We start from the raw sequence: 27,822 nt of genomic DNA, 5'->3' as shown, positions 1-27,822 counted from the left end.
CGTTCAAAGGCACTCAAATCACCTTTCTTCCCCATACTGATGCTCGGTTTGAACTGCAGGAGATTGTCTTGACCATGTCTACATGCCTAAATGCACTGAGTTGCCGCCATGTGATTGGCTGATTAGAAATTAAGTGTTAACAAGAAGTTGGACAGGTGTACCTAATAAAGTGGCCAGTGAGTGTATATCTCACCAGTACTGTGGTTCCTGTATGATCCACAGTCTGATAAAGACTGATAACAACTCCAAGCATTTCTTTACCATTATTAACCCCTTAATGACCTGAGCTATTTTCGTTTTTGCATTTCAGTTTTTTGCTCCCCTTCTTCCCAGAGCCATAACTTTTTTTATTTTTTGGTCAAAATAGGCATGTGCAGGCTTGTTTTTGTGGGAAAAGTGGAATGTCACCATTGGTTTTAACATATCATGTACTGGAAAACGAGAATAAAATTCCAAGTGCTATGAAATTGCAAAAAAGGTGCAATTCCACACTTATCTTTTGTGTTTTTTTTACTATGTTCACTAAATGCTAAAACTGACCTGCCTTATGATTCTCCAGGTCAATACGAGTTCATAGACACCAAATAAGTCTAGGTTCTTCTTTATTTAAGTGGTGAAAAACAAAATCCAAACTTTGGTAAAAAAACAAATGGCGCCATTTTCAGAGCCCTGTAGCGTCTCCATTTTTCGTGAGCTATGCTATGAGCGCTGACCACCGGGTGGCACTCGTAGCAATCTGGCTATGACAACCATAGAGGTCTGCTGGAGACCACTGGTTATCATGCAAACCCATCGGTGACCCGCAATCATGTGACGGGGGCACCGATGGGCGGTATTTCCGGTGTTCTTCCGGTAAGCGCGAGTTAAATGCTGCTGTCAGAGGTTGACAGCGGCATTTAACAGGTTAACAGCCGTGAGTGGATCATGATTCCACACGCAGCTGTTAGAGGCACACACAGCTGACATGTGCCGGGGGAAAGATGTAGGCTCAGCATCGGAGCCAACATCAAAGGGAGGGATGCCAACATGGGCGATTACAACCAATGTCGGAAAGGGGTTAAAGACATACTGGCAGTTATAGGTTCAATAAATACAAATTTATATGGGACTGTATTGACATTGCACCTGGTATTAATGTACTGATATTGGTTCTGGTGCTGTATTCATGTACTGATGTAAATAGTAAATCTGTCCCCGCACATGGTGATCGAGAAAGTAACAAACAAGTAAGCAAAGTGAAAATGAATTTACTTTATTTCTTTAAAAAAAAGAAAACAAATACTTATATTTGGGTAAAGAGCAGAGCGGGATTCCTTTAGATGCACTGAGTGGCTATTATTTAGGTATTATTGGATGTAAACATTTACTCTCTACTTATGCTCTTCTACTTTTTAGGGAAAACAGGTCGCTTGGCTCGACCATCAGATTTCAAGTATTTCATAAGTTTAGGGCGAGAAATAATGTGCTGAACGTATGCCTTAAGGAGGGGAAATGCTGAAAGACATCCTGGGAATAAGTCAAGGTGACAGTGCAGGATATCCAGGAGGTTGTAATCTGCATATGAGATCTGTGGGGATAAAACGGACAAATCAATAACTCATATAGGTTGAAAAGTGAGACATCCAGCTTCCCTGCTTTGATTTAAAGAGCCATTATCTTTACAAAAACTCTTGACATCCATCACTGGAATGAAGTGGCAAGCCGAACACAATGACCCTTAGCATGTGATTTATTCTCTTTTCTTTAAAGTTAGCGTTATTGCTCTATGAGTACTAGTTTTTCTATGAATATGCATACCACTTGGGTGGCTCTCTTAAAGGGACTCTGTCACCTGAATTTGGAGGGAACAATTTTCAGTCATAGGGGCGGGGTTTTCGGGTGTTTGATTCACCCTTTCCTTATCCGCTGGCTGCATGCTGGCTGCAATATTGGATTGAAGTTCATTCTCTGTCCTCTGTAGTACATGCCTGCACAAGGCAATCTTGCCTTACGCAGGCGTGTACTATGGAGGACAGAGAATGAACTTCAATCCAATATTGCAGCCAGCATGCAGCCAGCGGGTAAGGAAAGGGTGAATAAAACACCCAAAAACCCTGCCCCTATACCTGAAAATTGTTCCCTCCAAATTCAGGTGACAGAGTCCCTTTAAGAGCAAAGATGTAGGGTCCAAACATGCAGCTGCAATATTGCCCTTGAATATAGGCATTCATTTAGCTACTGACTGGTAAAAACCTGTCCAGGATTCACTTCACTTTAACCCCTTTCTGCCAGCTGACGGAATAGTACGTCAGCTGGCAGATCCCCTGCTTTAAGGTGGGCTCCGGCGGTGAGCCCACCTTTAAGCAGCGATCTGCCCGCACCCATTAACTAGTTAAATGCCGCCTTCAAGCGCTGACAGCGGCATTTAACTAGCGCTCCCGGACGTGCGGCCGGAAGTGCTCGCACCACTGACCCCCGTCACATGATCGGGGGACAGCGGTGCATTACCATAACAACCAGAGGTCTCCTTGAGACCTCTATGGTTGTTGATGGCCGATTGCTTTGAGCGCCACCCTGTGGTCGGCGTTCAAAGTACACCTGGATTTCTGCTACATAGAGGTGATCTGTACTTCACCTCTATGTAGCAGAGCCGATCGAGTTGTGCATGCTTCTAGCCTCCTATGGAGGCTATTGAAGCATGCCAAAATTTAAAAAAAAGTGTTTAAAAATATAAAAAAAATAAAAAATATATAAAAGTTTAAATCACCCCCCTTTCACCCCAATCAAAATAAAACAATTAAAAAAATATCAAACCTACACATATTTGGTATCGCCGCGTTCAGAATCGCCCGATCTATCAATACAAACAAAGGATTAACCTGACCGCTAAATGGCGTAGCGAGAAAAAAAATCAAAACGCCAAAATTACGTTTTTTTGGTTGCCGCGACATTGCATTAAAATGCAGTAACGGGCGATCAAAAAAACGTATCTACACCAAAATGTTATCATTAAAAATGCCAGCTTGTCACACAAAAAGTAAGCCCTCATCTGACCCCAGATCACGAAAATTGGAGACGCTACGGGTATCGGAAAATCGCACAATTTTTTTTTTTTTTCCAAACTTTGGAATTTTTTTCCACCACGTAGATAAAAAATAACCTAGACATGTTAGGTGTCTATGAACTTGTAATGACCTGGAGAATCATAATGGCAGGTTAGCTTTAGCATTTGGTGAACCTAGCAAAAAAGCCAAACAAAAAACCAGTGTGAGATTGCACTTTTTTTGCAATTTCATCACACTTGGAATTTTTTTCCCGTTTTCTGTTACACGGCATGGTAAAACCAATGGTATCGTTCAAAAGTACATCTCGTCTCGCAAAAAATAAGCCCTCACATGGCCATATTGACAGAAAAATAAAAAAGTTATGGTTCTGGGAAGGAGGGGAGTGAAAAACGAAAACGAAAAAACGGAAAAAACTCCAGGGGTGAAGGGGTTAAGAGAATTGGCCCAAGGGTCATGAAAAGCATATACAGGGGAAAAACAGGCCCAGTTTTACCCTTTTCAAGGGTACCAAAAAAGTCAAAAGTTGACCACGAGTGAGGATCCACAGTGCTCATTTGGGACTTTGCTGCCCCCATGTGCCACTGGCTGTTGGAATGGATTACTTGAGACTCTGGCCTAAAGACCTTGTGAATTTACAGATGATTGGCAATTCTGGACATGGTTTCAACCAATGCAATCATAAAATGGGTTGTGTTTACAAAAATTCTTTGTTTCTATTGTTTTGTCTAAATTACAATTACCTTATCTCCCACCACAAACTTGGACCCATTAGAATTCTGGGAAAGAATCTTCTCAAATGTTGACAAATTATTGGGAAGTTCTTTTTCGTACTTCTCTTTGCCCGTCTCCTGCAAAATAAAATGAGTCTTAAGCAATGTACAATTGTTCCAATATCCATCTGCTTGAAGCTATATGTAGGTGGAAAATCAGCAAGGGATCAAATACTTTTTCCCCCCACTGTATATGGTAGGAGTTCAGGAACTGGTCCTCAGTCAAAGGCTTGGTACCTCGGCTCAGCCCTAATCAATATATGTTAAATAGCTGACCTGCAATACTGCACTCAACAAAAAAAGAATAATTCTTTCTTTCTCGAAAAAAAAAAAAACCCAATCCTTTCCTGAAATGAAGTGCCACAGCTGTTGCTAGCTCTGATTGTGGCAATTTAACTCTTTAGATGCCGTTGACAATAGCGTCTGTAGCATCTAATTGGTTAGACAAAGGGGACCCTCCATGTCTGAAATGTTTTCTTGCATATGTGTATTTTTTCTTTTTTTAAAAACAGTAAACCTATATAAAATTAGTATCTCTGTGCTCCTACTGGACCATAGAATAATTGCAACATTTCATTTAACTTTAACTTTTTTCACTGCAAAGAGCATAAAAAGTAAACATTTTTCATTTTTCTTGATTTCCAAAATACAAAACATCTTTAAGGAAAATTCCTTTAAGTAGAATTAGAATGTTCAGATTTTTTTTTTCTATACATACAAGCTCAAGGAGGACCAGACGAATGTACTTGGTTCTCAGATCATCAACACCATCATTCATCATGTCAATGAGGGCACTCTCCTGGTTACTGCCACCGGAAATCCCTGAGAAATAACAGAGGTAATATTCTAATTATGAAGAAGTCAAAAGAATATAATAGTTCATCATAAGTTTTTTCATTGATGAAAAATGTACTTATTATTCTTTAACAGGATTTAAAAACTAGAGAATGTAAAAGTAACATCATTTAGAGAAACACAAAAACTTACCATATTTGCGTCCAAGGTATCTCAGAATGGTATTGCTCTGATACAAGACAAAATCTCCATCCTTAAACTGTGGCAGCTGACCGAAAATCTGTATTAGATCAAAAAGATTAATACAGAGACTGACGTACAGAACGATTATCCCTCTGAATTACAAATGAATTTTTATGCTTATTGAATACTGTAGTATTTATTAGTTCAATGTATGAACAGTATGCAGTAAACTTCTGTGTTTCCTGTGCAATGATCTCTCCTATGTCAGAGTGGTCATGGACAGCTCGATTTTTATGCTTCCCGTGACATCATGTTGACAGAGCAGTTCCCTCTCTTCCACTCTTCTTTGTCAAAGGAGTGTCATGCTGATTGACATCTGGCTCAACCTAACAGCTGGGAGTTGGATGTCAATCAGCATGACATCATCCATCGATTGAGCAGAGTGAAAGTGAAGGAACTGCTCTGTCAATGTGGCATCACTGGAAGCAGGAAGAATTTCCAGCAGGAACGATCTGTGACTGCTCTGAGCCGTGTGATGATCTTGAGAACAAAACAGGCAGATAGTTAGAAACTACCTACCAATAAGTGCTTAACCCATAGAAGAAAAAAGTATTAGCCCCTTCACCCCAAGACAAATGGGACCGAATGTGACTTAGTCAATGACCAGCCTTTTTTTCAAATATATCTCTCTGGATTTTAGCAATCACAAATTTCTATTTTTTTCATTGACATGACTGTTTGTGGCTTTTTATGCAGGGAAATTGTATTTTACATATAAATTACTGTGCAATTTACACATCCGTTTTGCAGCAAAGTAATTGTTCAACCAATTCTGTTAATTTCTTCATTTTTTTAATTCATTTAAGGGGTTAACTATTTTACAACTTCTTATATCTTTTTGGCATATCCCTGTAAGCTAATATGTTATATCAATGTCATTATGAGAAAGGTGGCTGGTTCGTCAACGCCTGCTATGCCCCAACAGTACTAAACAGCCCGTCCTGGGGTCCTTCTCAGGTGTCTAAGGCTTATTGCACAGACGTTGGCCCATCTCTGATTAGGTCAGTGTGTTTTTCCATGACCAGATCTTAAAGGAAGATAATTCTGAATGAAAACACTTGTTTCATAATTACCTTGCAGTGTAAACAGGCTGCAGATCACTCTATGAACTAGTAAAACGAGTTTCATGGGGTGAAATGATCTTTTGTGCAGTATAAAAGATCATTGTTCTCAGTGTTGCATTGTCCTGGGTCAACAAAGCTCACACTGCCAAAAATCCCAGCAGCCTGTGTGCACTTGGCGATTTAGTATGGATTACTCAGTGTGCGTCGTTTACTTTGGTCTACCTGTGTAAACAGGCATTTAAATGACTGATGATCTTTCAAAGTTTACCGATCGCGGCCGGCGGTTGTGTCGTGCCACTGGTCAGTCCATGAAAACAGACCTTAAGGAAGATGTAGAGATGTACACCAAATGATGTTGTATCAAGATAGGTGATAAGTCGCTGCTTTCATGGGTCCCCAGTCCTCTGCTTGAGAAGATAATCATAATAGCTACTCACCGCCTGTTTCTTAAGCTCACATTTTCCTGAAAGCCAGTCTGCTAATGGCACCTCCTCTTCTTTCCATGATACCCCTTGATCACCAAGGAGCAGGCGTATGGGCTCAGCTCTTCCTGTAAGTAAATAGTTTACTTGTGTCAGTGAAGGAAAGAAAAATACAGAACTATAAAAACTGTAATGTTAGCGAATGGACATGCACAGTATGGTTCTCATTCAATCTGACAATGATCAAGGCATTTCTTACACATTTATCATGTAAAAACTAAATATTTGCTCCCATCATGTCACTAAATTAATCGTGCACTGGTAAGGATAGAAAACAGCTGGTAAATGGCAATGGCTATGCACCATGTGCACCATTAAGCAGTTGCACATGAGCTCTTTCACCATATAATGCACACTTGTATCACCGCTGGCACATGGTAGGCACAGAGTCTTGTTGTATCGTAACCCAGAAGGTTCCATTCGCCTTTCTGATGTGGGTCATATATAGGCAAGAGCATGCAAAGCTAGCTAATGGTGAGGGCTACATAATATAATCTAGGTGGCAAGTTATGATTATGTGGAATGGCCTGAGAGAAGCTCATCGTTAAAGAGTTATTACCATCTCCAAGATCCTATACTAATAAGTAGTAGGTGTCCATCGCTACGACCACCAACAGCTAACTAACTCTTACTGTATGAGTGGTCGTAACCATGGATACCTAAGGTCCTGCTATGCCTGCACATGAGGAAGCAACATAGCAAATCTGAATAACTATACTCAATTTGTAATTGGAGGTATGTGCTAGTATTATTATTATTATTATTATTATGCCTAATACATATTGTGATAGAATCTTGGAATACCCGTTTAAATATGGTATAACATGGATCATTTACTTACCCCTCATTGGGAAATAGGTTAAAACATATCCACTCACTAAAAAAGAGGGAAAGTAAAATGTTAAGGTGATTAGCCCACTGAAATACAGGAGTAAATAAAAGAGGCAAAGTGTGCAGCTACTTTGAGGATCCTGGAAGAGTTAGGTCCAGGTTGACTGCATCCTCAATTTCATTGGGTGCTAAGATCTCAGCTATTCAGGTCTTACAAAAAGAGAATTGGGAATACAGAAAAGGAGCCAACTTTCTTAAAAGTAAGAAATCTCTCAGACACCAGAAAAAGCTTGCCTCCAGAAAGTGTCTTTTTCATGACTCTGAGATAATCTGTCATTGGACAGAGCCCCAATGTCCCAACCACATTCAGGTACAGGACACGGGAGGGGAATATAGTGGAGAGCACTTGGACTAAAAAAAGCCATGGCTATGGGAAAAATTTTTAGCAACCTGCTTTCGTGCTGTAGTTAGAATCCACCCAGGAATCAAGCTCTCCATAAAAATTGATGAATATGGGATCAATCCAGGAGTGTCGGAAATTAGATAAACGAGTTGTAAGTCCTCTCTCCCAGGAGGATGATGATCATTTTGGAAAAGAAGAATGCTCAAAGTATCAAAACAGAACACAGTTATCTCTACCAAGTAAGCACAAGGACCCATTCACAGTATCTGATTCATTGATCCATCTACCCTTAAGGATTGGAGCACCAACATTCTTAGCAATCAGCTAAGAAGTATGTACAAAATGCATCCCATAGTATAGAGATGCAAATGTCCTAAATAACATTGTTAAAAAAAAGAGAAAACAGAAATGTTCTATTTAGATGTGAATTTGTAACACCAAGCACAACTCGTGGACAAGAAAGACTTGAAAGTTTGTATGTGATAATGTTACTCAGTTTTTCCACATGATATGATTATCATAATAATCTACAGGAAATCAAAAAGAATAATAAATATAAGCAATCACACCATTAGAAGATGAAACCTTACTTGCTTGTTGATTTGGGTAGTGTCACCTCCAGAAGCTGGTGTGTAGTATCTAATAATGTAATGTAATCAAGTAATATAGGTGACCAACTACTGGTTTTTATATAAATCAGTTTCTGCTGAGTCAGAATGAAATCTCCACAACATTTGCCAAAGGGAGGAGATACAATGCGCATACATAGTAACATAGCAACATAGTAACAGTCACGGTTGAAAGTGTTGGCACCCTTGAAATTCCTCCCAGAAATGCCCAGTGTCCACTGAAATACTTCATTAACTGGAACAATTTTGAGGGTGCCAACACTTTCGGCCATGACTCTAGTACTTAAACCAGGAGTAAAGGAAGGAGGAGATGGACTCTATCAAAAAGGTTTCTAGGTAGTAGAACATGTATGTTCTGAAATTTGGGATACCTACAACGGTGTATTTTGGAGTTTACTATGACTGTCTACATAAAGCAAATAAAAGGCCCTAGATATGTTAGAAAGTAATCTAATCTGGACTTGGTGAGCTCTGCACTCGTGATTTCAGTTCGGAGAGTGGAGAATGGTAGCGCCCCCCCCCGAATATAAATATAGGGGAATGTCATGGGAACACAGATCCTATTCTCATTATTCTGCCGTTTTGGGTTGTTTCACTATGCATTTAAAATGGGTTCCTTGTGTTCAAACTGCGCTCACAAGGTCATGACATTGGTATTGTCGACTGCTAAATACTAAGTACTCTCCCGTGGGTCACCGACCCCTCTCCCCATCCCCAAATGAAGACATGACTCCCAAATGGATATAATTGGCCACAGCGGCCTTTATTACAAAAAAACAAAACATATAACAGTAAAATAAGCTGGAAGGGGTCCTTGAAGCTAAAAATTGCCCACTTCCAACTTAGGAATCTGGCCCACCATTGCCAAGATTCCCCCAAAACACCAGACCCGAAACCAAAACTTATACCAACTGAAGAATCCATATCCCGACGGATCCCCCAGGCCAATTTAGCACCAACTCCAAGGACCCCTCCCACTGCCTACAGCCACTATGACCCAAAAAACATTAAACAAAACTGACTTTCCTAACTATAACCAAAAAAAAGAGGGTGGGTGGGCGGGACTGCTCGATTGGTTCCTGAGCTGGAAGTGACCGGCTCCACCTTCCGCCAGAGCTATAGCACCCTAACTGCCCGCTAATTCCCTCCTTGCATTAACCCCCAACCTCCCTTATGCGTAGCTCCAAACCCCCTGTCATGACGGCTTCCACGTACGCCGCCCGTGGGAGGGGGTTGGGCAGCTCGCTCCAGCCTGCTCTTGACATTGGTATTGTCGACTGCTAAATATTAAGTACTCTCCTGTGGGTCACCGACCCCTCTCCCCATCTCCTAATAAAGACATGACTCCCAAATGGATATAATTGGCCACAGCGGCCTTTATTACAAACAAACAAAACATATAACAGTAAAATAAGCTGGAAGGGGTCCTTGAAGCTAAAAATGTGGGGTTAACCATATGATAAACTAGTGGACGAGAACCAACCATAGTTTACTCTCAGCCGTTACCCCACTGGCTCGAGAGCACCAAAATTACCCCAGAGGGTTACCATTGTCCACTTCCAACTTAGGAATCTGGCCCACAGTTGCCAAGATTCCCCCAAAACACCAGACCCGAAACCAAAACTTATACCAACTGAAGAATCCATATCCCGACGGATCCCCCAGGCCAATTTAGCACCAACTCCAAGGACCCCTCCCACCGCCACAACGAGGGTACTTGACCCCCTCAAGTACCCGAGACCCCACCACCCCTAACCGCTAGACCCAATTCCGGTCTGCAGCCCAAGGGCCCACAAATAACTGCCCACGGCGTTCAAATGGACACCATCACCCAGAAGAAAGTCGTCGCCTCCACGTTCCAGCTCAAACAGCCAAACTGCCAGACCCCCATTCCGAACCACAAAACCAGACACTGCCCGATTAACCTTGACGCGGGCTTTATTAATCTTAACCACCGACCTAGCATGCCTCCAAGATTTCCGAGGAACAATCTCCGACCACACTACGGACATCTCCCGAAAGGCAACCCATAATCTCAGTAGGTCATGCTTGATGTCCGATTCAGCTCCCGACAAGGGCGAACTCCCAAGTCGTTTCCCCCAACATGTAACACCAAGATATCAGGGGCCTATCCAAACGAACTCCATTATGCACCTCTTGCATGACTCTGTTCCAGCCCAAGCCCCGGAAATCCAACCACCTGATAATGGCCACGTCCCTGGAAAAACCCAGCTGTCTTCCATCCTGTCGGACGTCCGCCCGCTTTGCGCCCCAATACACGTAGGAGTGGCCGACAATCCAAACCAACAGCGCGATTGAACCTGGAAAAGACAAACAACTTAAAAAACGTGCAGGCAAAACACACAAAACAACTGATCAACCAACGTCCCAAGGCCTAACATAACTCCGATAATGGCCAGACTCCCACCGACCTATCCTCTGTACCACTGTAGGAGCCAAACCACCCAGCATTGCCTCTGTAGCAGCCCCAATACGAAAAGAATGAGAGGCGAATCTATAATAATAATAATAATAATCTTTATTTTTATATAGCGCTAACATATTCCGCAGCGCTTTACAGTTTGCACATATTATCATCACTGTCCCCGATGGGGCTCACAATCTAAATTCCCTATCAGTATGTCTTTGGAATGTGGGAGGAAACCGGAGTACCCGGAGGAAACCCACGCAAACACAGAGAGAACATACAAACTCTTTGCAGATGTTGTCCTGGGTGGGATTAGAACCCAGGACTCCAGCGCTGCAAGGCTGCAGTGCTATCCACTGCGCCACCGTGCTGCCAATCTAGAAGAGTCCACCCCAATGGCCATTAATGCCTTCCGAAAAACAGCCACGAATTGATATCTGGAAAGAAACGTCCCGTCCTCGTGACGCAACAAAGGCCCATCTCTGTTCAGTTGAAAACAATCAAAGACCCGCCAACAACGAATAGGACACATATCCGAACCCGGAACCGCGCCCAATACCACCTTCTTTCCTCTCCCCGCCTGATCTATCTTAGACTTCCGAATCCAAAATGGCAAAGACCCCCCGGAAACGAAGACGTCCCCAGCCCAAAGCCCCCCTTGCCGAACAGTAGTAGGAGAAACGAGCTCCCCCACTCTCAAAGCCCCAAAAAATGCAAGGGAAAAGGCAAGCCGAAATAAGGCGGCCTCGAAACGGGAATCACAGATATCATCCAGCCGCGCACCTAACTGTTCCAACATCTCAAACGACACCGGGCGCCTGCGATCACCACGGGTGCCTGCTCTTCTCATCCCCTTCGCTGCTTGCTTCACCAAAAAAGACTTCGTCAAATCCTGAAGACCCCGATAAGCCGGAAACCAAAAGCCAACCCTGCCAATATCCAGTCGACCTTAGCTGCCGACCATCCGTGATCTGTCTCAACCATAGCAGCAAGGCCCCAACTTGATTCTGTCCCATATCAGCAACACCACACGATGCCAACCAAATCTCCCAAGAACTCCATACCGACCAATAAGCCGACCACGTACTAGGAGCCAAGGATGCCTGAATTAAAGGTTCTGCAGCCCAGACACCACACTCCAAAGTTCCGCCGGGCATTCCAACCCCGTCTCCTCGGCGTCCGGAGCCAGCGACCAAAAACGCTCTCACTGAAAACGAGACTAAGAGTTGGCAATACAATTTTGAACACCGAGCACGTGAGATGCCGTAAAATAGGCATTCAAGGACAAACAAGACAATACCAACTGACGCAGGACTCTGATCACCGGAGGTGAGGATGTCGTCAAACTGTTGATGGCACATACCACTGCCATATTATCACAATTAAAACAAACCCTTTTATTACGGAAGTCATTGCGCCATAGCTGCACTGCTACCAAAATCGGGAAAATCTCCAGCAAGGTAATGTTCCTTACCAACCCGTTCGAAAACCAATCTTCCGGCCATCTAGCGGCACACCAACGGCCCCCAAAAAAGGCCCCGAAGCCAAAACCACCTGACGCGTCAGTAAAGAGATCCAGGTCGGCATTAACCACCACGTCATCCATTAACAATGAACGCCCATTGTAACAAGCCAAAAACCGGTCCCAAATCTCCAAATTGGCCTTGTGCTCGGCCGACAAACGAACAAAATGATGAGGGGCCCTCACCCCAGCCGTGGCACTAGCCAGCCTACGGGAAAAAACTCTCTCCATTGGGATAATCCTGCACGCAAAATTCAGTTTCCTGAGGAGAGACTACACCTCACGCAATGGCAACTTCTTCAAGCGTCTAGCCCGCGCCACCTCATTCCTCAAACCAAGCACTTTGTCGACAGTCAACCTAAACTCCCATTTCACCGAGTCGATATCAATGCCTAAAAATGACAAACTCATACACGGACCCTCAGTCTTTTCGGGCGCAAGTGGGACCCCAAACCGCTCAGCTATCCAAACCACAGTCCTCAACAGGACCTAGCAACATGGAGACCGATCAGGGCCTATGAACAAGAAGTCATCCAGGTAATGAATTACCGAATCCAAACCGGACACGTCCCGAACTGCCCATTCAAGAAAGGAACTAAAGGCCTCAAAATAAGCGCACAACAATGAACAACCCATCGGCAGGCATCTGTCAACATAAAACCCGCCGTCCCAATATCAACCTAACAACCTCACGCTGTCGGGTTGAACCGGCAATAAACGAAAAGCCGACTCAATGTCGGTCTTAGCCAACAACGCCCCCTTGCCACAACTACGCACCCACTTGGCTGCCTCATCAAACGATGTATAAACTACAGAACAAAGCTCTGGATCAATCCCATCATTCACAGACCTCCCTTTCGGATAAGATAAATGTTGAATGAGCCTAAACTTGTTAGGCTCCTTCTTGGGAACCACACCCAACGGTGACACGACCAGGTCATCAAAAGGAGGAATGTGAAAAGGTCCAGACATCCAACCTAACGCCACCTCCTTACTCAATTTTTCAGACACAACTGATGCGTGCAATTCAGCCGATCTAAGGTTCTTCAAACTCTGTGGCACATCAAAAGCAGGGGCGGGAATGCAAAGCCCAACACTAAAACCCGCTCGCAGCAACTCCACCCTCTCCCTGTCAGGGAACCTATTTAGAAAGGGGACCATCGCGTCCAACCTCACCGGTGTCGCCCCCTTTGGAATTACCATCAGGCTTCCCTATTTTCTTAAAACATCTGGACGCTCCATGGGAAGAACCATTGCAGTGGGAGCACAAGTGCTTGAACTTGCAAGTTGCTCCAAACTTACAGTGGCCCTCATTGAACTGCCAGCACACTCCGTGTTTTTGACCGCCGGATTGTCCTGACTGACCCCCGGTTCCTGAGGAGCTACCTTGCGAAGCGGCTTGGCCGGAAGCTCCGGCCCCTGTTGTGAACTCGGTTTTTGGGCTCCCTCTTGTGGTCACAACTGGTACTGTGTGAGTGATATCTTTGGGCTCCCTCTGGTGGTTCTTTGTGTCATTCTGCAGGTCTGAGGCTGGATCAGCTGTCTCGTTATCTGTTAGCTGGTTCCTATTTAGTTCACCTGGACTCTCAGTTGTTGCCTGCTGTCAATGTCTTCAGTGCTGTTTTGGAGCTCTCCTGCAGTCCTTCGTTATCAGTCTCTTCAAGAGAAGCTAAGTTTTGCTTGGTTCATTTTTTGACCTTCAGTGGTCATATGTTTCTTGGTTTTTTTTTGGATTTTTGTCCAGCTTACTAATATGTGATTTCCTTGCTTGCTGGTAGCTCTAGGGGGCTGAGTTTCTCCCCTCACACCGTTAGTTGGTGTGGGGGTTCTTGTATTCTCAGCGTGGATATTTTGCATAGGGTTTTTTACTGACCGCACAGTTCCCTATCTGTCTTCTGCTATCTAGTATTAGAGGGCCTCATTTGCTGAATCTGTTTTCATTCTACGTTTGTGTTTTCCCCTTACCTCACCGTTATTATTTGTTGGGGGCTTTCTATATCTTTGGGGTGATTTCTCTTGAGGCAAGTGAGGTCTTACTTTCCTTCCAGGAATAGATAGTTTCTCAGGCTGCGTCGAGACGTCCAGGAATTTAGGCACGTTCACCGGCTACCTTTAGTGTGTTGGTTAGGATCAGGTTTGCGGTCAGTCCAGTTACCACCTCCCTAGAGCTCGTGTCTTTGTTCATAAACTTAGCTAGTCCGTTTTGTGATCCTCAGCCACTAGGATCATAACAGTACAGCAGGCCTAAAAGTGTTTAATGCATCACAGAAGTGGGATAAGAGAAGCCCTGAGTACAATTTTTTTTTTCTCTCTATCTTTGCTGCAGTCTGTCCAGCTTCTCTCATCCCCTTAATCTCTGGGTGTTTTTGTGTTCAGCTGCAGACATGGATATTCAGAGTCTGACTTCGAGTGTGGATCATCTTGCTGCAAGGGTGCAAAGCATTCAGGATTTTGTTGTTCATAACCCTATGTCAGAGCCAAAAATACCTATTCCTGAGTTGTTTTCTGGAGATAGATCTAGGTTTCTGAATTTTAAGAATAATTGTAAATTATTTCTATCTTTGAGACCTCGTTCCTCTGGTGATTCCGCTCAGCAAGTTAAAATTGTTATCTCCTTGTTACGTGGCGACCCTCAAGATTGGGCTTTCTCTCTGGTGCCAGGAGATCCTGCATTGCTGAATGTGGATGCGTTTTTTCTGGCGCTTGGACTGCTTTATGAGGAACCTAATCTTGAGAACCAGGCAGAAAAGGCCTTGCTGGCTCTTTCTCAGGGCCAGGATGAAGCTGAGGTGTATTGTCAAAAATTTCGGAAATGGTCGGTGCTTACTCAATGGAATGAGTGTGCCCTGGCTGCAAATTTCAGAGAAGGTCTTTCTGAAGCCATTAAGAATGTTATGGTGGGGTTCCCCACGCCTGCAAGTCTGAATGACTCAATGGCTTTGGCCATTCAGATTGATCGGCGTTTGCGGGAGCGCAAATCTGCGCACCATCTGGCGGTGTTTTCTGAACAGAGACCTGAGTCTATGCAATGTGACCGAGTTCTGACCAGAATTGAGCGGCAAAATCATAGACGTCAAAATGGGTTGTGCTTTTACTGTGGTGATTCAACTCATGTTATCTCAGCATGCTCTAAGCGCGTTAAAAAAATCGCTAAACCTGTCACCATTGGTACTATACAGCCTAAATTAATTTTGTCTGTTACTTTAATTTGTTCTCTGTCATCCTACTCGGTTATGGCTTTTGTGGATTCAGGTGCTGCCCTGAATCTGATGGATTTGTCGTTTGCCAGGCGCTGTGGTTTTGTCCTGGAGCCTTTGGAATTCCCTATTCCACTGAGGGGAATTGATGCTACACCATTGGCTGAGAATAAGCCTCAATATTGGACTCAAGTGACCATGTGCATGACTCCTGTGCATCAGTAGGTGATTCGCTTTCTTGTGCTGCATAATTTGCATGATGTTGTCGTGTTGGGTCTACCATGGCTGCAGGCCCATAATCCAGTTCTGGATTGGAAAGCTATGTCTGTGTCAAGTTGGGGTTGCCAGGGGATTCATGGTGATGCTCCTTTGGTATCAATTGCTTCTTCCACTCCTTCTGAGGTCCCTGAGTTTTTGTCGGACTATCAGGATGTATTTGATGAGCCCAGATCCGGTGCCCTGCCTCCTCACAGGGATTGTGATTGTGCTATAAATTTGATTCCTGGTAGTAAGTTCCCTAAGGGACGACTTTTTAATTTGTCTGTACCAGAACATGCCGCAATGCGGAGCTATATAAAGGAGTCTTTAGAGAAGGGACATATTCGCCCGTCCTCCTCCCCTCTTGGTGCAGGATTCTTTTTTGTGGCCAAGAAGGATGGTTCTCTGAGACCTTGTATAGATTATCATCTTCTAAATAAAATCACGGTCAAATTTCAGTATCCTTTGCCTTTGTTGTCTGATCTGTTTGCTCGGATTAAGGGGTCCAGTTGGTTCACCAAGATAGATCTTCGTGGTGCGTATAACCTTGTGCGCATTAAGCAGGGGGATGAATGGAAAACAGCATTTAATACGCCCGAAGGCCATTTTGAGTACTTGGTGATGCCTTTTGGACTCTCTAATGCTCCTTCTGTGTTCCAGTCCTTCATGCATGACATCTTCCGAGAATATCTGGATAAATTTATGATTGTGTATCTGGATGACATTTTGGTCTTTTCTGAGGACTGGGAATCCCATGTGAAGCAGGTCAGGATGGTATTTCAGGTCCTGCGTGCTAATGCCTTATTTGTGAAGGGCTCAAAATGTCTCTTCGGAGTACAGAAGGTTTCCTTTTTGGGTTTTGTTTTTTCTCCTTCAACTATTGAGATGGACCCAGTCAAGGTCCAGGCTATTCATGACTGGACTCAGCCTACATCTGTTAAGAGTCTTCAGAAGTTCTTGGGTTTTGCTAATTTTTACCGTCGCTTCATTGCTAATTTTTCTGGCGTAGTTAAACCCTTGACGGATTTGACCAAGAAGGGTTCTGATGTGACTAATTGGTCTCCTGCGGCCGTGGAAGCCTTTCGGGAGCTGAAGCGCCGGTTTTCTTCGGCTCCAGTTTTGTGTCAGCCTGATGTCTCTCTTCCTTTTCAGGTCGAGGTTGATGCTTCTGAGATTGGAGCAGGGGCTGTTTTGTCGCAGAGAAGCTCTGATTGCTCTGTGATGAAGCCTTGTGCTTTCTTTTCAAGAAAGTTTTCGCCTGCCGAGCGGAATTATGATGTTGGCAATCAGGAGTTGTTGGCTATGAAGTGTGCATTTGAGGAGTGGCGACATTGGCTCGAGGGAGCTAAGCATCGTGTAGTGGTCTTAACTGATCACAAAAATCTGATTTATCTCGAGTCTGCCAAGCGGCTGAATCCTAGACAGGCTCGTTGGTCGTTGTTTTTCTCCCGTTTCGATTTCGTGGTCTCGTACCTGCCTGGTTCGAAGAACGTGAAGGCTGATGCTCTTTCTAGGAGTTTTGTGCCTGACTCTCCGGGAGTTTCAGAGCCGGCTGGTATCCTCAGAGAGGGAGTGATTTTGTCTGCCATTTCCCCAGATTTGTGACGAGTGCTGTAGAAATTTCAGGCGGATAGACCTGACCGTTGCCCACCAGAGAGACTGTTTGTCCCAGATAGATGGACCAGCAGAGTTATTTCTGAGGTTCATTCTTCGGTGTTGGCAGGCCATCCTGGGATTTTTGGTACCAGAGATTTGGTGGCTAGGTCCTTCTGGTGGCCTTCCTTGTCGCGGGATGTGCGTTCCTTTGTGCAGTCCTGTGGGATTTGTGCTCGGGCTAAGCCTTGCTGTTCTCGTGCCAGCGGTTTGCTTTTGCCTTTGCCTGTCCCGAAGAGGCCTTGGACACACATTTCCATGGATTTTATTTCGGATCTTCCAGTCTCTCAGAGAATGTCTGTCATATGGGTGGTGTGTGATCGTTTTTCCAAAATGGTCCATTTGGTGCCCTTGCCTAAGTTGCCTTCCTCCTCCGATTTGGTTCCTCTATTTTTTCAGAATGTGGTTCGCTTGCACGGCATCCCTGAAAATATTGTGTCTGACAGAGGATCCCAGTTTGTGTCCAGATTTTGGCGGATCTTTTGTGCTAAGATGGGCATTGATTTGTCTGTTTCGTCAGCCTTCCATCCTCAGACGAATGGCCAAACCGAGCGAACTAATCAGACCTTGGAAGCTTATTTAAGATGTTTTGTTTCTGCTGATCAGGATGATTGGGTGACGTTTTTGCCATTGGCCGAGTTTGCCCTTAATAATCGGGCTAGTTCAGCTACCTTGGTTTCGCCTTTTTTCTGCAATTCTGGTTTTCATCCTCGTTTTTCCTCGGGTCAGGTTGAGCCTTCTGACTGTCCTGGGGTGGATTCTGTGGTGGATAGGTTGCAACAGATTTGGAACCATGTGGTGGACAATTTGAAGTTGTCACAGGAGAAGGCTCAGCGCTTTGCCAACCGCCGTCGCGGTGTGGGTCCCCGACTTCTTGTTGGGGATTTGGTATGGCTGTCTTCTCGGTATGTTCCTATGAAGGTTTCCTCTCCTAAATTCAAGCCTCGCTTCATCGGTCCTTATAAGATTTTGGAAATCCTTAACCCGGTGTCATTTCGTTTGGACCTCCCAGCGTCGTTTGCCATTCATAATGTGTTCCATAGGTCTTTGTTGCGGAGGTATGTGGTGCCTGTGGTTCCTTCTGTTGAACCCCCTGCTCCGGTGCTGGTTGAGGGCGAATTGGAGTACGTGGTGGAGAAGATCTTGGATTCTCGTATTTCTAGACGGAGGCTTCAGTATTTGGTTAAGTGGAAGGGCTATGGTCAGGAGGATAATTCCTGGGTTGTCGCCTCTGATGTTCATGCAGCTGATTTCGTTCATGCCTTCCATGTGGCTCATTCTGATCGCCCTGGGGGTTTTGATGAGGGTTCGGTGACCCCTCCTCAAGGGGGGGGTACTGTTGTGAACTCGGTTTTTGGGCTCCCTCTTGTGGTCACAACTGGTACTGTGTGAGTGATATCTTTGGGCTCCCTCTGGTGGTTCTTTGTGTCATTCTGCAGGTCTGAGGCTGGATCAGCTGTCTCGTTATCTGTTAGCTGGTTCCTATTTAGTTCACCTGGACTCTCAGTTGTTGCCTGCTGTCAATGTCTTCAGTGCTATTTTGGAGCTCTCCTGCAGTCCTTCATTATCAGTCTCTTCAAGAGAAGCTAAGTTTTGCTTGGTTCATTTTTTGACCTTCAGTGGTCATATGTTTCTTGGTTTATTTTTGATTCTTGTCCAGCTTACTAATATGTGATTTCCTTGCTTGCTGGTAGCTCTAGGGGGCTGAGTTTCTCCCCTCACACCGTTAGTTGGTGTGGGGGTTCTTGTATTCTCAGCGTGGATATTTTGCATAGGGTTTTTTACTGACCGCACAGTTCCCTATCTGTCTTCTGCTATCTAGTATTAGAGGGCCTCATTTGCTGAATCTGTTTTCATTCTACGTTTGTGTTTTCCCCTTACCTCACCGTTATTATTTGTTGGGGGCTTTCTATATCTTTGGGGTGATTTCTCTTGAGGCAAGTGAGGTCTTACTTTCCTTCCAGGAATAGATAGTTTCTCAGGCTGCGTCGAGACGTCCAGGAATTTAGGCACGTTCACCGGCTACCTTTAGTGTGTTGGTTAGGATCAGGTTTGCGGTCAGTCCAGTTACCACCTCCCTAGAGCTCGTGTCTTTGTTCATAAACTTAGCTAGTCCGTTTTGTGATCCTCAGCCACTAGGATCATAACAGGCCCCGCTCTGAAAGGAATGACTAAACTTCGTAGGCGCCATAACACGCAACCACAATCCAATATCTTTCTGGTCCCACCGAATCGCAGGACGAACCGCCTTCCGTTGTCTGAACTGCTCGTCGTACCGCAACCATGCTTGGCCCCCATAAGCCCTATACGCCTCACCTATAGAATCCATGTAACAAAACAAAGCAGAGCAATTCTCGGGGGCCTTCTCACCAATAACACTCGCCAAGATCACGAACGCCTGAAGACAATTCACAAACGTCTGAGGAATGAGGTGCCATCGCCGTTTTTCCTCATCCTCCTTCTTACTATCCTCCTTCTTGCTCTTATCCAAATTAAATTTCTCTAACGGCAAAAGCGAAAAAATCTCCACGTATTCGTCTTTCCAAATCTTTTCCCGCACTTCCTTCTTCAAATGAGCCCCTAACAGCCCCTCAAAACAGACATATACTTCACCACGCGCCTTATCGTCTAAGCGAATGCCCCCCTCCTTTTCTTTCTCAGTCTGTACGGAAACAAATACCGGCTCGGCTGACCTGTCCCGCCCCATAGACCCGCTGCCCGACAACACAGGCACTACATCAGAAGAACTCACCCAGGCTGACAAAGGGGATGTCCCAGACCTAACACCGCCCAATCGTGACAACAGCTCTCGAACACCCGACAAAAGCTCCCCCACTCCCTCACAATGCGCAGCCGCCTGCCCACTAACTCCCTCACCCCGGTCTACGGACTCCCCTGCCCGATCCCCTATAACTGATGTAAGCGTCGAAAACGCCGGGGACAAACATGACACAGACTGATTCTCACCAGGCTGCAGGGGAGCTGTGATCCCCCCAGCAGCAGATGATGAGGTTGTCCAGCCGTCTCTTGGCCCCGATGCCATCCTCAGGCCCTCCTGGCTGCGAAGTTCGCCTCGTGACACAGGTCCCGCTGTCCCGGCCCCTGTAGAAGGCGCTGTCATGGAGCCGTCCATCACTGTTGTAGACTGGTGCAAAGGAGTCCCGAACCCAGGCTGCCTATCCGCTCCGCCGCCGTCTGACCCCGCCAAGCGATAAGGTGCTGACCCGTTCGCAGGTAGGATAAGGGAACCGGGATCCCTGCTCGAGTCAAGCAACCCCGCCAAGTCTGGGGCGCTGCCTGCCGCTGCCTCTGGGGGACTCCCACGCCGTCTCGTGTTGTTAGAAGCAGCAGGCCGCCCAGCCTGTGCCGCGCTGCAGCGGCCTGCCGTGACATCGCTTCGAACCACCGCAGCTCTGGCGCGCGCAGGCCCCACCCCCCGGAGTGAGGAGGGGGAAGGCCTAACTGCCGCCGCAGACCCCAGCGTGGCTGTCGGATTCCTCCCAGACCGCGGCCTGCTTGGGCATTTGCGGGCAGGCACGTGGTCCGGAGGGTCCCTGGAGAGGCTCCTGCGCCACCGCTGGGGTGCCTGAGGCAAGTCGGGGGATAGGCGCTCGGGAGGCCTTACCTGCCGGAACCGCCGCTCGCCAGAGCCGCCCGCCATGGGGCCACTGCTACTACCACCCAGGATGCCAGCCACCTGAGCCTCTAGCCAGCTGGGGGGCTGGAATACAGCAGCCGCCCACAGCTGGGACAGCACGTGGTCCACGGAGCTCATCTCTGGTGAGTGTCTGTGTCCTGCTCGATTGGCTCCTGAGCGGAAAGTGACCGGCTCCACCTCCCGCCAGAGCTATAGCACCCTAACTGCCCGCTAATTCCCTCCCCCTCCTTTCATTAACCCCCAAACTCCCTTATGCATAGCTCCAAAACCCCTGTCATGACGGCTTCCGCGTACGCCGCCTGTGGGAGGGGGTTCGGCTCCAGCCTGCTCTTTCTGGTAAGCTGTGGAGTCACAAGCAGGTTCACTCCAGTGTTGTCCAGCTGTTCTTGGTGCCCTTTTTGTGGAATGTGATTGGCTGTTTCATAAAAGACCGGGAAGATTTTAGTTATAAAAAGGCCACTTTTGCCAGTTATTCCATTCACCTCATAAGTAGTGTTGAGCATTCCGATACCGCAAGTATCGCGTATCGGCCGATACTTGCGGGTATCGGAATTCCGATACCGAGATCCGATACTTTTGTGATATCGGGAATCGGTATCGGGATTAATATCAATGTGTAAAATAAAGAATTAAAATAAAAAATAGGGATATACTCACCTCTCCGACGCAGCCTGCACCTTACCAAGGGAACCGGCAGCCTTCTTTGCTTAAAATGCGCGCGTTTACTGCCTTCTGTGATGTCACGGCTTCTGATTGGTCGCGTGCCGCCCATGTGACCACGACGCGACCAATCACAACAAGCCGTGACGTAATTTTCAGGTCCTGAAGCCTAATTCTAGGCATTCAGGATTTGAAAATTACGTCACGGCTTGTGATTGGTCGCGTGCCGCCCATGTGACCGCGACGCGACCAATCACAAGCCGTAACGTAATTTTCAGGTCCTGAATGCCTAATTCTAGGAATTCAGGATTTGAAAATTACGTCACGGCTTGTGATTGGTCGCGTGCCGCCCATGTGACCGCGACGCGACCAATCACAAGCCGTGACGTAATTTTCAGGTCCTGAATGCCTAATTCTAGGCATTCAGGACCTGAAAATTACGTCACGGCTTGTTGTGATTGGTCGCGTCGCAGTCACATGGGCGGCACGCGACCAATCAGAAGCCGTGACGTCACGGAAGGCAGTAAACACGCGCATTTTAAGCAAAGAACGCTGCCGGTTCCCTTGGTAAGGTGCAGGCTGCGTCGGAGGGTGAGTATATCAATATTTTTTATTTTAATTCTTTATTTTACACATTAATATGGATCCCAGGGCCTGAAGGAGAGTTTCCTCTCCTTCAGACCCTGGGAACCATCAGGGATACCGTCCGATACTTGAGTCCCATTGACTTGTATTGGTATCGGGTATCGGTATCGGATTAGATCCGATACTTTGCCGGTATCGGCCGATACTTTCCGATACCGATACTTTCAAGTATCGGACGGTATCGCTCAACACTACTCATAAGAAGAAAGAAGATTAGAGATGGGCAGCTTTTTACAGCAGTTGGTGCAGAGGCCTCGGGAGGAGGATGGAGCAGAGTGGATAAGAAGCTGCCTAGCCATAAAACCTACCTCGGCAGCATGTGAATCCACCTCTCCTTTTCCTGAACTGTGGATGAAGCATCGCCAGCATCAAGGAGAAGCAGGACCACCTGAAGGATCCGGAGACCCAGAGTATCATACTCAGCACCTGTGGCTTCAGCAAAGTTCGGCAGCAGCGCACAGGAAGCGCGTGTCAAGAACCAACAGCCCTGTTTCCGGAAGTCTTGAATCCTGGCGAGAGACATCCAGAGGTGTTATCATCTGGTGGAGGTGTCATCATCAGGACTCGCCGGGGATGTGTCTATGTGTCTAGACAATCGTAAAAGCACTGCGGTGACTCAGGTTACTATGGACGCCTCAGCTTGAGGCGCTTCCCACAGCACGAGTCAGGGATCTTTTCCGGACTTAGCAGCATCCCTCTCCTGGAGAGCTGCAGCCATCGACTCAGACAAAGAAGAGGACCTCACTTCACAAGCACCAGCACAGCTGCGCTCGACACCCACAATGAGCTTGAGCAAGAGCTGCATTGAAGATATGAACCAGGAACTGGGATGACCCAGAAGGGGTGAGACTGTCCATATGCGCCTATCTGTTTTACACCTTGACCTTAAATCTTTAGTCAGAAAGTTTTTGGCCTAGGCTTTAAGCGAATCAGTTACTGATGCTTTTCCTATAGCCAGTCAGTGTCAGTTAGATCTTAGCATTACACCTACAAGTGCAAACCTTTGTGTACCTCAGACTCTTTTGAGGGAGACTCCCTCAATCCCCCTTGGGATTCCATATGAGCGTCTACATCAAAGAGCTTATTTGGTGTAAGAATTAGGTTGATCTATTCTCCTTATTGCCAACTCAGAGGGAACAGCATAATAAAAGAAAATTGACAAGTTTATTGCAGATGATAAAAAGAAAGGGGCTCCAAAATCTTTTAATAACTGACTTGAGGCATTTTCTATTTATTCTGCTGTTCTCGGTGAAAAATGTAATCATTTATGCAGCAGGCTTTTTCACCATATTGACATAATTCTTGAAGCTTATCCCAACTTTGGCGGCATGGCCTTGCTTAGTTACGATGAGACAGAAATTAGCAGTTCATTCAAATGTCATATGGGTTGTAAAGGATGTAGGTCTATTGATTAATATGATGCTCATGAACAGGCATTCTTTTAGCAAGCAGCCACTTAATACAACTAATAAAAAGGGTTTTTGTTGCTGCAAGATGGATCTTCGCATGGAGAGCTTATATCGTAATTTGGATTTGGATTGGAACTTGGCTTATGCCTTTGCTGTTGCTTGCTGGCAACACCCCTTCGTTGAAATCCGAGAGAGCCGTGGAGCCTATCACTCCTTGTACACCGAGCTGCTTGCAAACACTCAGAGGTTTATCGAATACACCAGGATGTCACAACAGAGCTTTGATGACTTGCTACAACTTGTGCAAGGAGCTATCACCAGGCACGACACACAGCAACAGCGAGCAATTCCTGCTGAGGAACGTCTGTTGGTGACCCTAAGGTACGTAATTTTGAAAAAGAAACACCTGTTATTAATATGATCTAATATGTTAGTATGTTCTAAAAGTCATGCACTGACTTTTTTTCATTTTTTTAATGAAAGACATGTAATTACTAGTGTTGAGCATTCCGATACCGCAAGTATCGGGTATCGGCCGATACTTGCCGTATCGGAATTCCGATACCGAGATCCGATACTTTTGTTGTATCAAGAATCGGTATCGGGACCATATTAATGTGTAAAATAAAGAATTAAAATAAAAAATATTGATATACTCACCTCTCCGACGCAGCCTGGACATCACCGCTGGTAACCGGCAGCCTGCTTTGTTTAAAATGAGCGCGTTCAGTACCTTCCATGATGTCACGGCTTCTGATTGGTCGCGTGCCGCTCATGTGACCACCACGCGACCAATCAGAAGCCGTGACGTCATCCCTCAGGTCCTAAATTCCTAATTCTAGGAATTTAGGACCTGAGAATTACGTCACGGCTTGTGATTGGTTGCGTGGCGGTCACATGGGCGGCCGCGACCAATCACAAGCCGTGACGTCATCTAAGGCCCTGAACGCGCTCATTCTTAAGAAGGAAGGCTGCCAGAAAGAAGCAGGGCGCGTCCGAGGGTGAGTATATACCTAATAGGAATATACTCACCCTCGGCTTCTTTCCGGCAGCCTTCCTTCCTAAGAATGAGCGCGTTCAGGGCCTTAGATGACGTCACGGCTTGTGATTGGTCGTGGCCGCCCATGTGACCGCCACGCGACCAATCACAAGCCGTGACGTAATTCTCAGGTCCTAAATTCCTAGAATTAGGAATTTAGGACCTGAGGGATGACGTCACGGCTTCTGATTGGTCGCATGGCGGTCACATGAGCGGCACGCAACCAATCAGAAGCCGTGACGTCATGGAAGGTACCGAACGCGCTCATTTTAAACAAAGCAGGCTGCCGGTTACCAGCGGTGATGTCCAGGCTGCGTCGGAGAGGTGAGTATATCAATATTTTTTATTTTAATTCTTTATTTTACACATTAATATGGTTCCCAGGGCCTGAAGGAGAGTTTCCTCTCCTTCAGACCCTGGGAACCATCAGGGATACCTTCCGATACTTGAGTCCCATTGACTTGTATTGGTATCGGGTATCGGTATCGGATTAGATCCGATACTTTGCCGGTATCGGCCGATACTTTCCGATACCGATACTTTCAAGTATCGGACGGTATCGCTCAACACTAGTAATTACCTTTTTTCAATTTTTTTTCTAAAAGCTATGTACTGTTTTTTTCCCTTTTTTTCTAAAAGCCATGTAGAGACATTATCATTTCTCCATTTCCAATTCCGCATTGGAGTGTCCACCCTTTCTGGGATTGTTGCAGACACCTGCTGTGCTTTATGTGACGTTCTGAGTGCAGAATACCTCCCGCAACACACAACAGAACTGTGGATGGAAAATGCATCAAAATTTATGGACATTTCTAATTTTCCTAACTCTTTGGGGGCTGTGGATAGGAAACACATTCACATTAGGAAACCAGTTGGAAGTGGATCCGAGTTTTTCAATGATAAAAAATACTTTTCTATTGTTCTAATGGCGATTGCAGATGCTGACTGTAGATTTGTCGCTGTGGACGTTGGCTCATTTGGACGAGGAAATGACTCACAGACTTTTAAAAACTCTGATATGGGCCAACATTTGTATGGTAATGATTTTTAATTTTCCACCGCCACAACCTCTTCCCAACACTAAAGGACCGCCAATGCCATTTGTTGTGGTTGGGGATGAAGCGTTCCAAATGTGTGCCAACTTCCTAAAACCATACTCAAGTCGGGACTTAAATCACACAAAAAAAGATTTTTAACTACCGACTGACAGGGGCATAAAGAACTGTGGAGTGTGCCTTTTGGATTGCTGGTCTCTAAATGGCTCATTTTGGGAACAGCAATTAATCTAAAAATTTACACTATTGATGAGGCGGTGAAAGCATGTGATGTGCTGCACAACTACATCCTGGCTAAAGAGCAACCAAGCTTAGAACTAGAGGAACCTGTTACTACCACCTTGCGTGATTACTAGTGTTGTTGAGCGATACCTTCCGATACTTGAAAGTATCGGTATCGGATAGTATCGGCCGATATCCGAAAAATATCGGATATCGCCGATACCAATACAAGTCAATGGGACACAAGTATCGGAAGCCATCCTGGATGGTTCCCAGGGTCTGAAGGAGAGGAAACTCTCCTTCAGGCCCTGGGATCCATATTCATGTAAAAAATAAAGAATTAAAATAAAAAATATGGATATACTCACCCCTCTGGCGGCCCCTGGACCTTACCGATGTAACCGGCAGCATCCGTTCCTAAGAATGAGAAGTTTAGGACCTTCGATGACGTCGCGGCTTGTGATTGGTCGCGTGACCGCTCATGTGACGGCTCACGCGACCAATCACAAGCCGCGATGTCATTGCAGGTCCTAAACTCCTCATTCTTAGGAACGGAGGCTGCCGGTTACATCGGTAAGGTCCAGGGGCCGCCGGAGGGGTGAGTATATCCATAATTTTTATTTTAATTCTTTATTTTTTACATGAATATGGATCCCAGGGCCTGAAGGAGAGTCTCCTCTCCTCCAGACCCTGGGAACCATACACTGGGAACTTCCGATTCCGATTTCCGATATCACAAAAATATCGGAACTCGGTATCGGAATTCCGATACAGCAAATATCGGCCAATACCCGATACTTGCGGTATCGGAATGCTCAACACTAGTGATTACCAAGATCACCCTCTGAGGACTTCAGTGGAAGTTGTCCAAATGAGGGATACATTTGCTGCCTATTTTGCTGCCTATTTTGTTTCTGATAATGGATGTCTAGCATGGCAAGACGAACACATGCACATGGCACATGCGCGAACCCACTTTCCATTCTGTCTCCAATGGCCTTTAAGGCCATTCTGGAAGACCGAGCCTATGGCGAGAAGAGCCAAAAAAAACAGAGGACTGGGACAGGGGAAAATCTGAAGGACCAGCTGTCTGTTCCCCAGCCTGTGAAGCCTGCCCACTTGCTGCATCGCTGGTGGATGACTAGGACTGTTTGGTGGCTGTTTGATGAGGTGCCGCTCAAACAGAGGATGAACCAGGTTCAGCGGTGCTGCTCCAGGTTCTCTTTGAAAAAGAAATGAAAAACATTACTACCAAAAAATAAAAATGTTTAAAGTGCCAACATATCCTGTTGAAAAGAAAAAATCAGAAGTTAAAGCATGTAATACAACACAAAAATACTTATGTTCTATGACCAACCGCAGGCCTCAGGAAGGAGAGACTATGATGGAACTTGTATTTACCTAATTTTCGAGCAGCACCACTTCAAACTTGGTTCTCCTCTCTCATGTCCTTATTGAAGCGATCCTTCATCGAACGCCACCGGACTTTGACTCTCTTCACTGTGAAGTGGGAAAAAAAAAGAAATTGTAAAACAATGCACCACAGGTTCACTGCCATTTCAGACCACATTGCAATACTTATGAAAATCCTTTCTGACTTGTAACATGGCATGGTCCCAATCATCCAACAGCGATTTGGCCACTTCCCATAGCCTGCGAATGATCACAGTGTCCGAGTTCCGCTGATCCCCGGTGTCCCACAATGGAACTTGCTCCTGCACCAGGGTGAAGAGGAGGTCGTTATTGATGTTTACTTCACGATGTTGAACCTAAAAATCAAAGAAACACATTAATATAGTTGTAAAGATAAAACAA

The 27,822-nt window shown here is 45.7% G+C and overlaps 1 protein-coding gene across 2 annotated transcripts; it reads right to left on the bottom strand.

Moving 5' to 3' along the window:
* Nucleotides 1–1,231: 1,231 nt before the first annotated feature.
* LOC143768968 (glutathione S-transferase P 1-like) lies at nucleotides 1,232–27,507 on the bottom strand. 2 transcript variants are annotated; one of them, XM_077257577.1, is made up of 7 exons: nucleotides 27,409–27,507; nucleotides 7,240–7,275; nucleotides 6,354–6,466; nucleotides 4,802–4,889; nucleotides 4,533–4,636; nucleotides 3,785–3,892; nucleotides 1,232–1,567 (listed from the first exon to the last, which is right to left on the bottom strand). In XM_077257577.1, the coding sequence occupies exons 2-7, from the start codon at nucleotides 7,244–7,246 to the stop codon at nucleotides 1,385–1,387; spliced, it is 603 nt and encodes a 200-aa protein (XP_077113692.1). In that variant the 5' UTR covers nucleotides 7,247–7,275; nucleotides 27,409–27,507; the 3' UTR covers nucleotides 1,232–1,384. The 2 variants fall into 2 exon arrangements, with proteins under 2 accessions (XP_077113692.1, XP_077113691.1); XM_077257576.1 differs by lacking the exon at nucleotides 27,409–27,507 and adding an exon at nucleotides 8,223–8,294.
* Between the last annotated feature and the right edge of the window lie 315 nt (nucleotides 27,508–27,822).

The sequence above is a fragment of the Ranitomeya variabilis genome, chromosome 4, assembly GCF_051348905.1.
Source record: "Ranitomeya variabilis isolate aRanVar5 chromosome 4, aRanVar5.hap1, whole genome shotgun sequence".
Taxonomy (NCBI): domain Eukaryota; kingdom Metazoa; phylum Chordata; class Amphibia; order Anura; family Dendrobatidae; genus Ranitomeya; species Ranitomeya variabilis.
The sequence above is the reverse complement of the archived record's forward strand: the minus strand, read 5'-3'. Positions and strand labels throughout refer to the sequence as shown.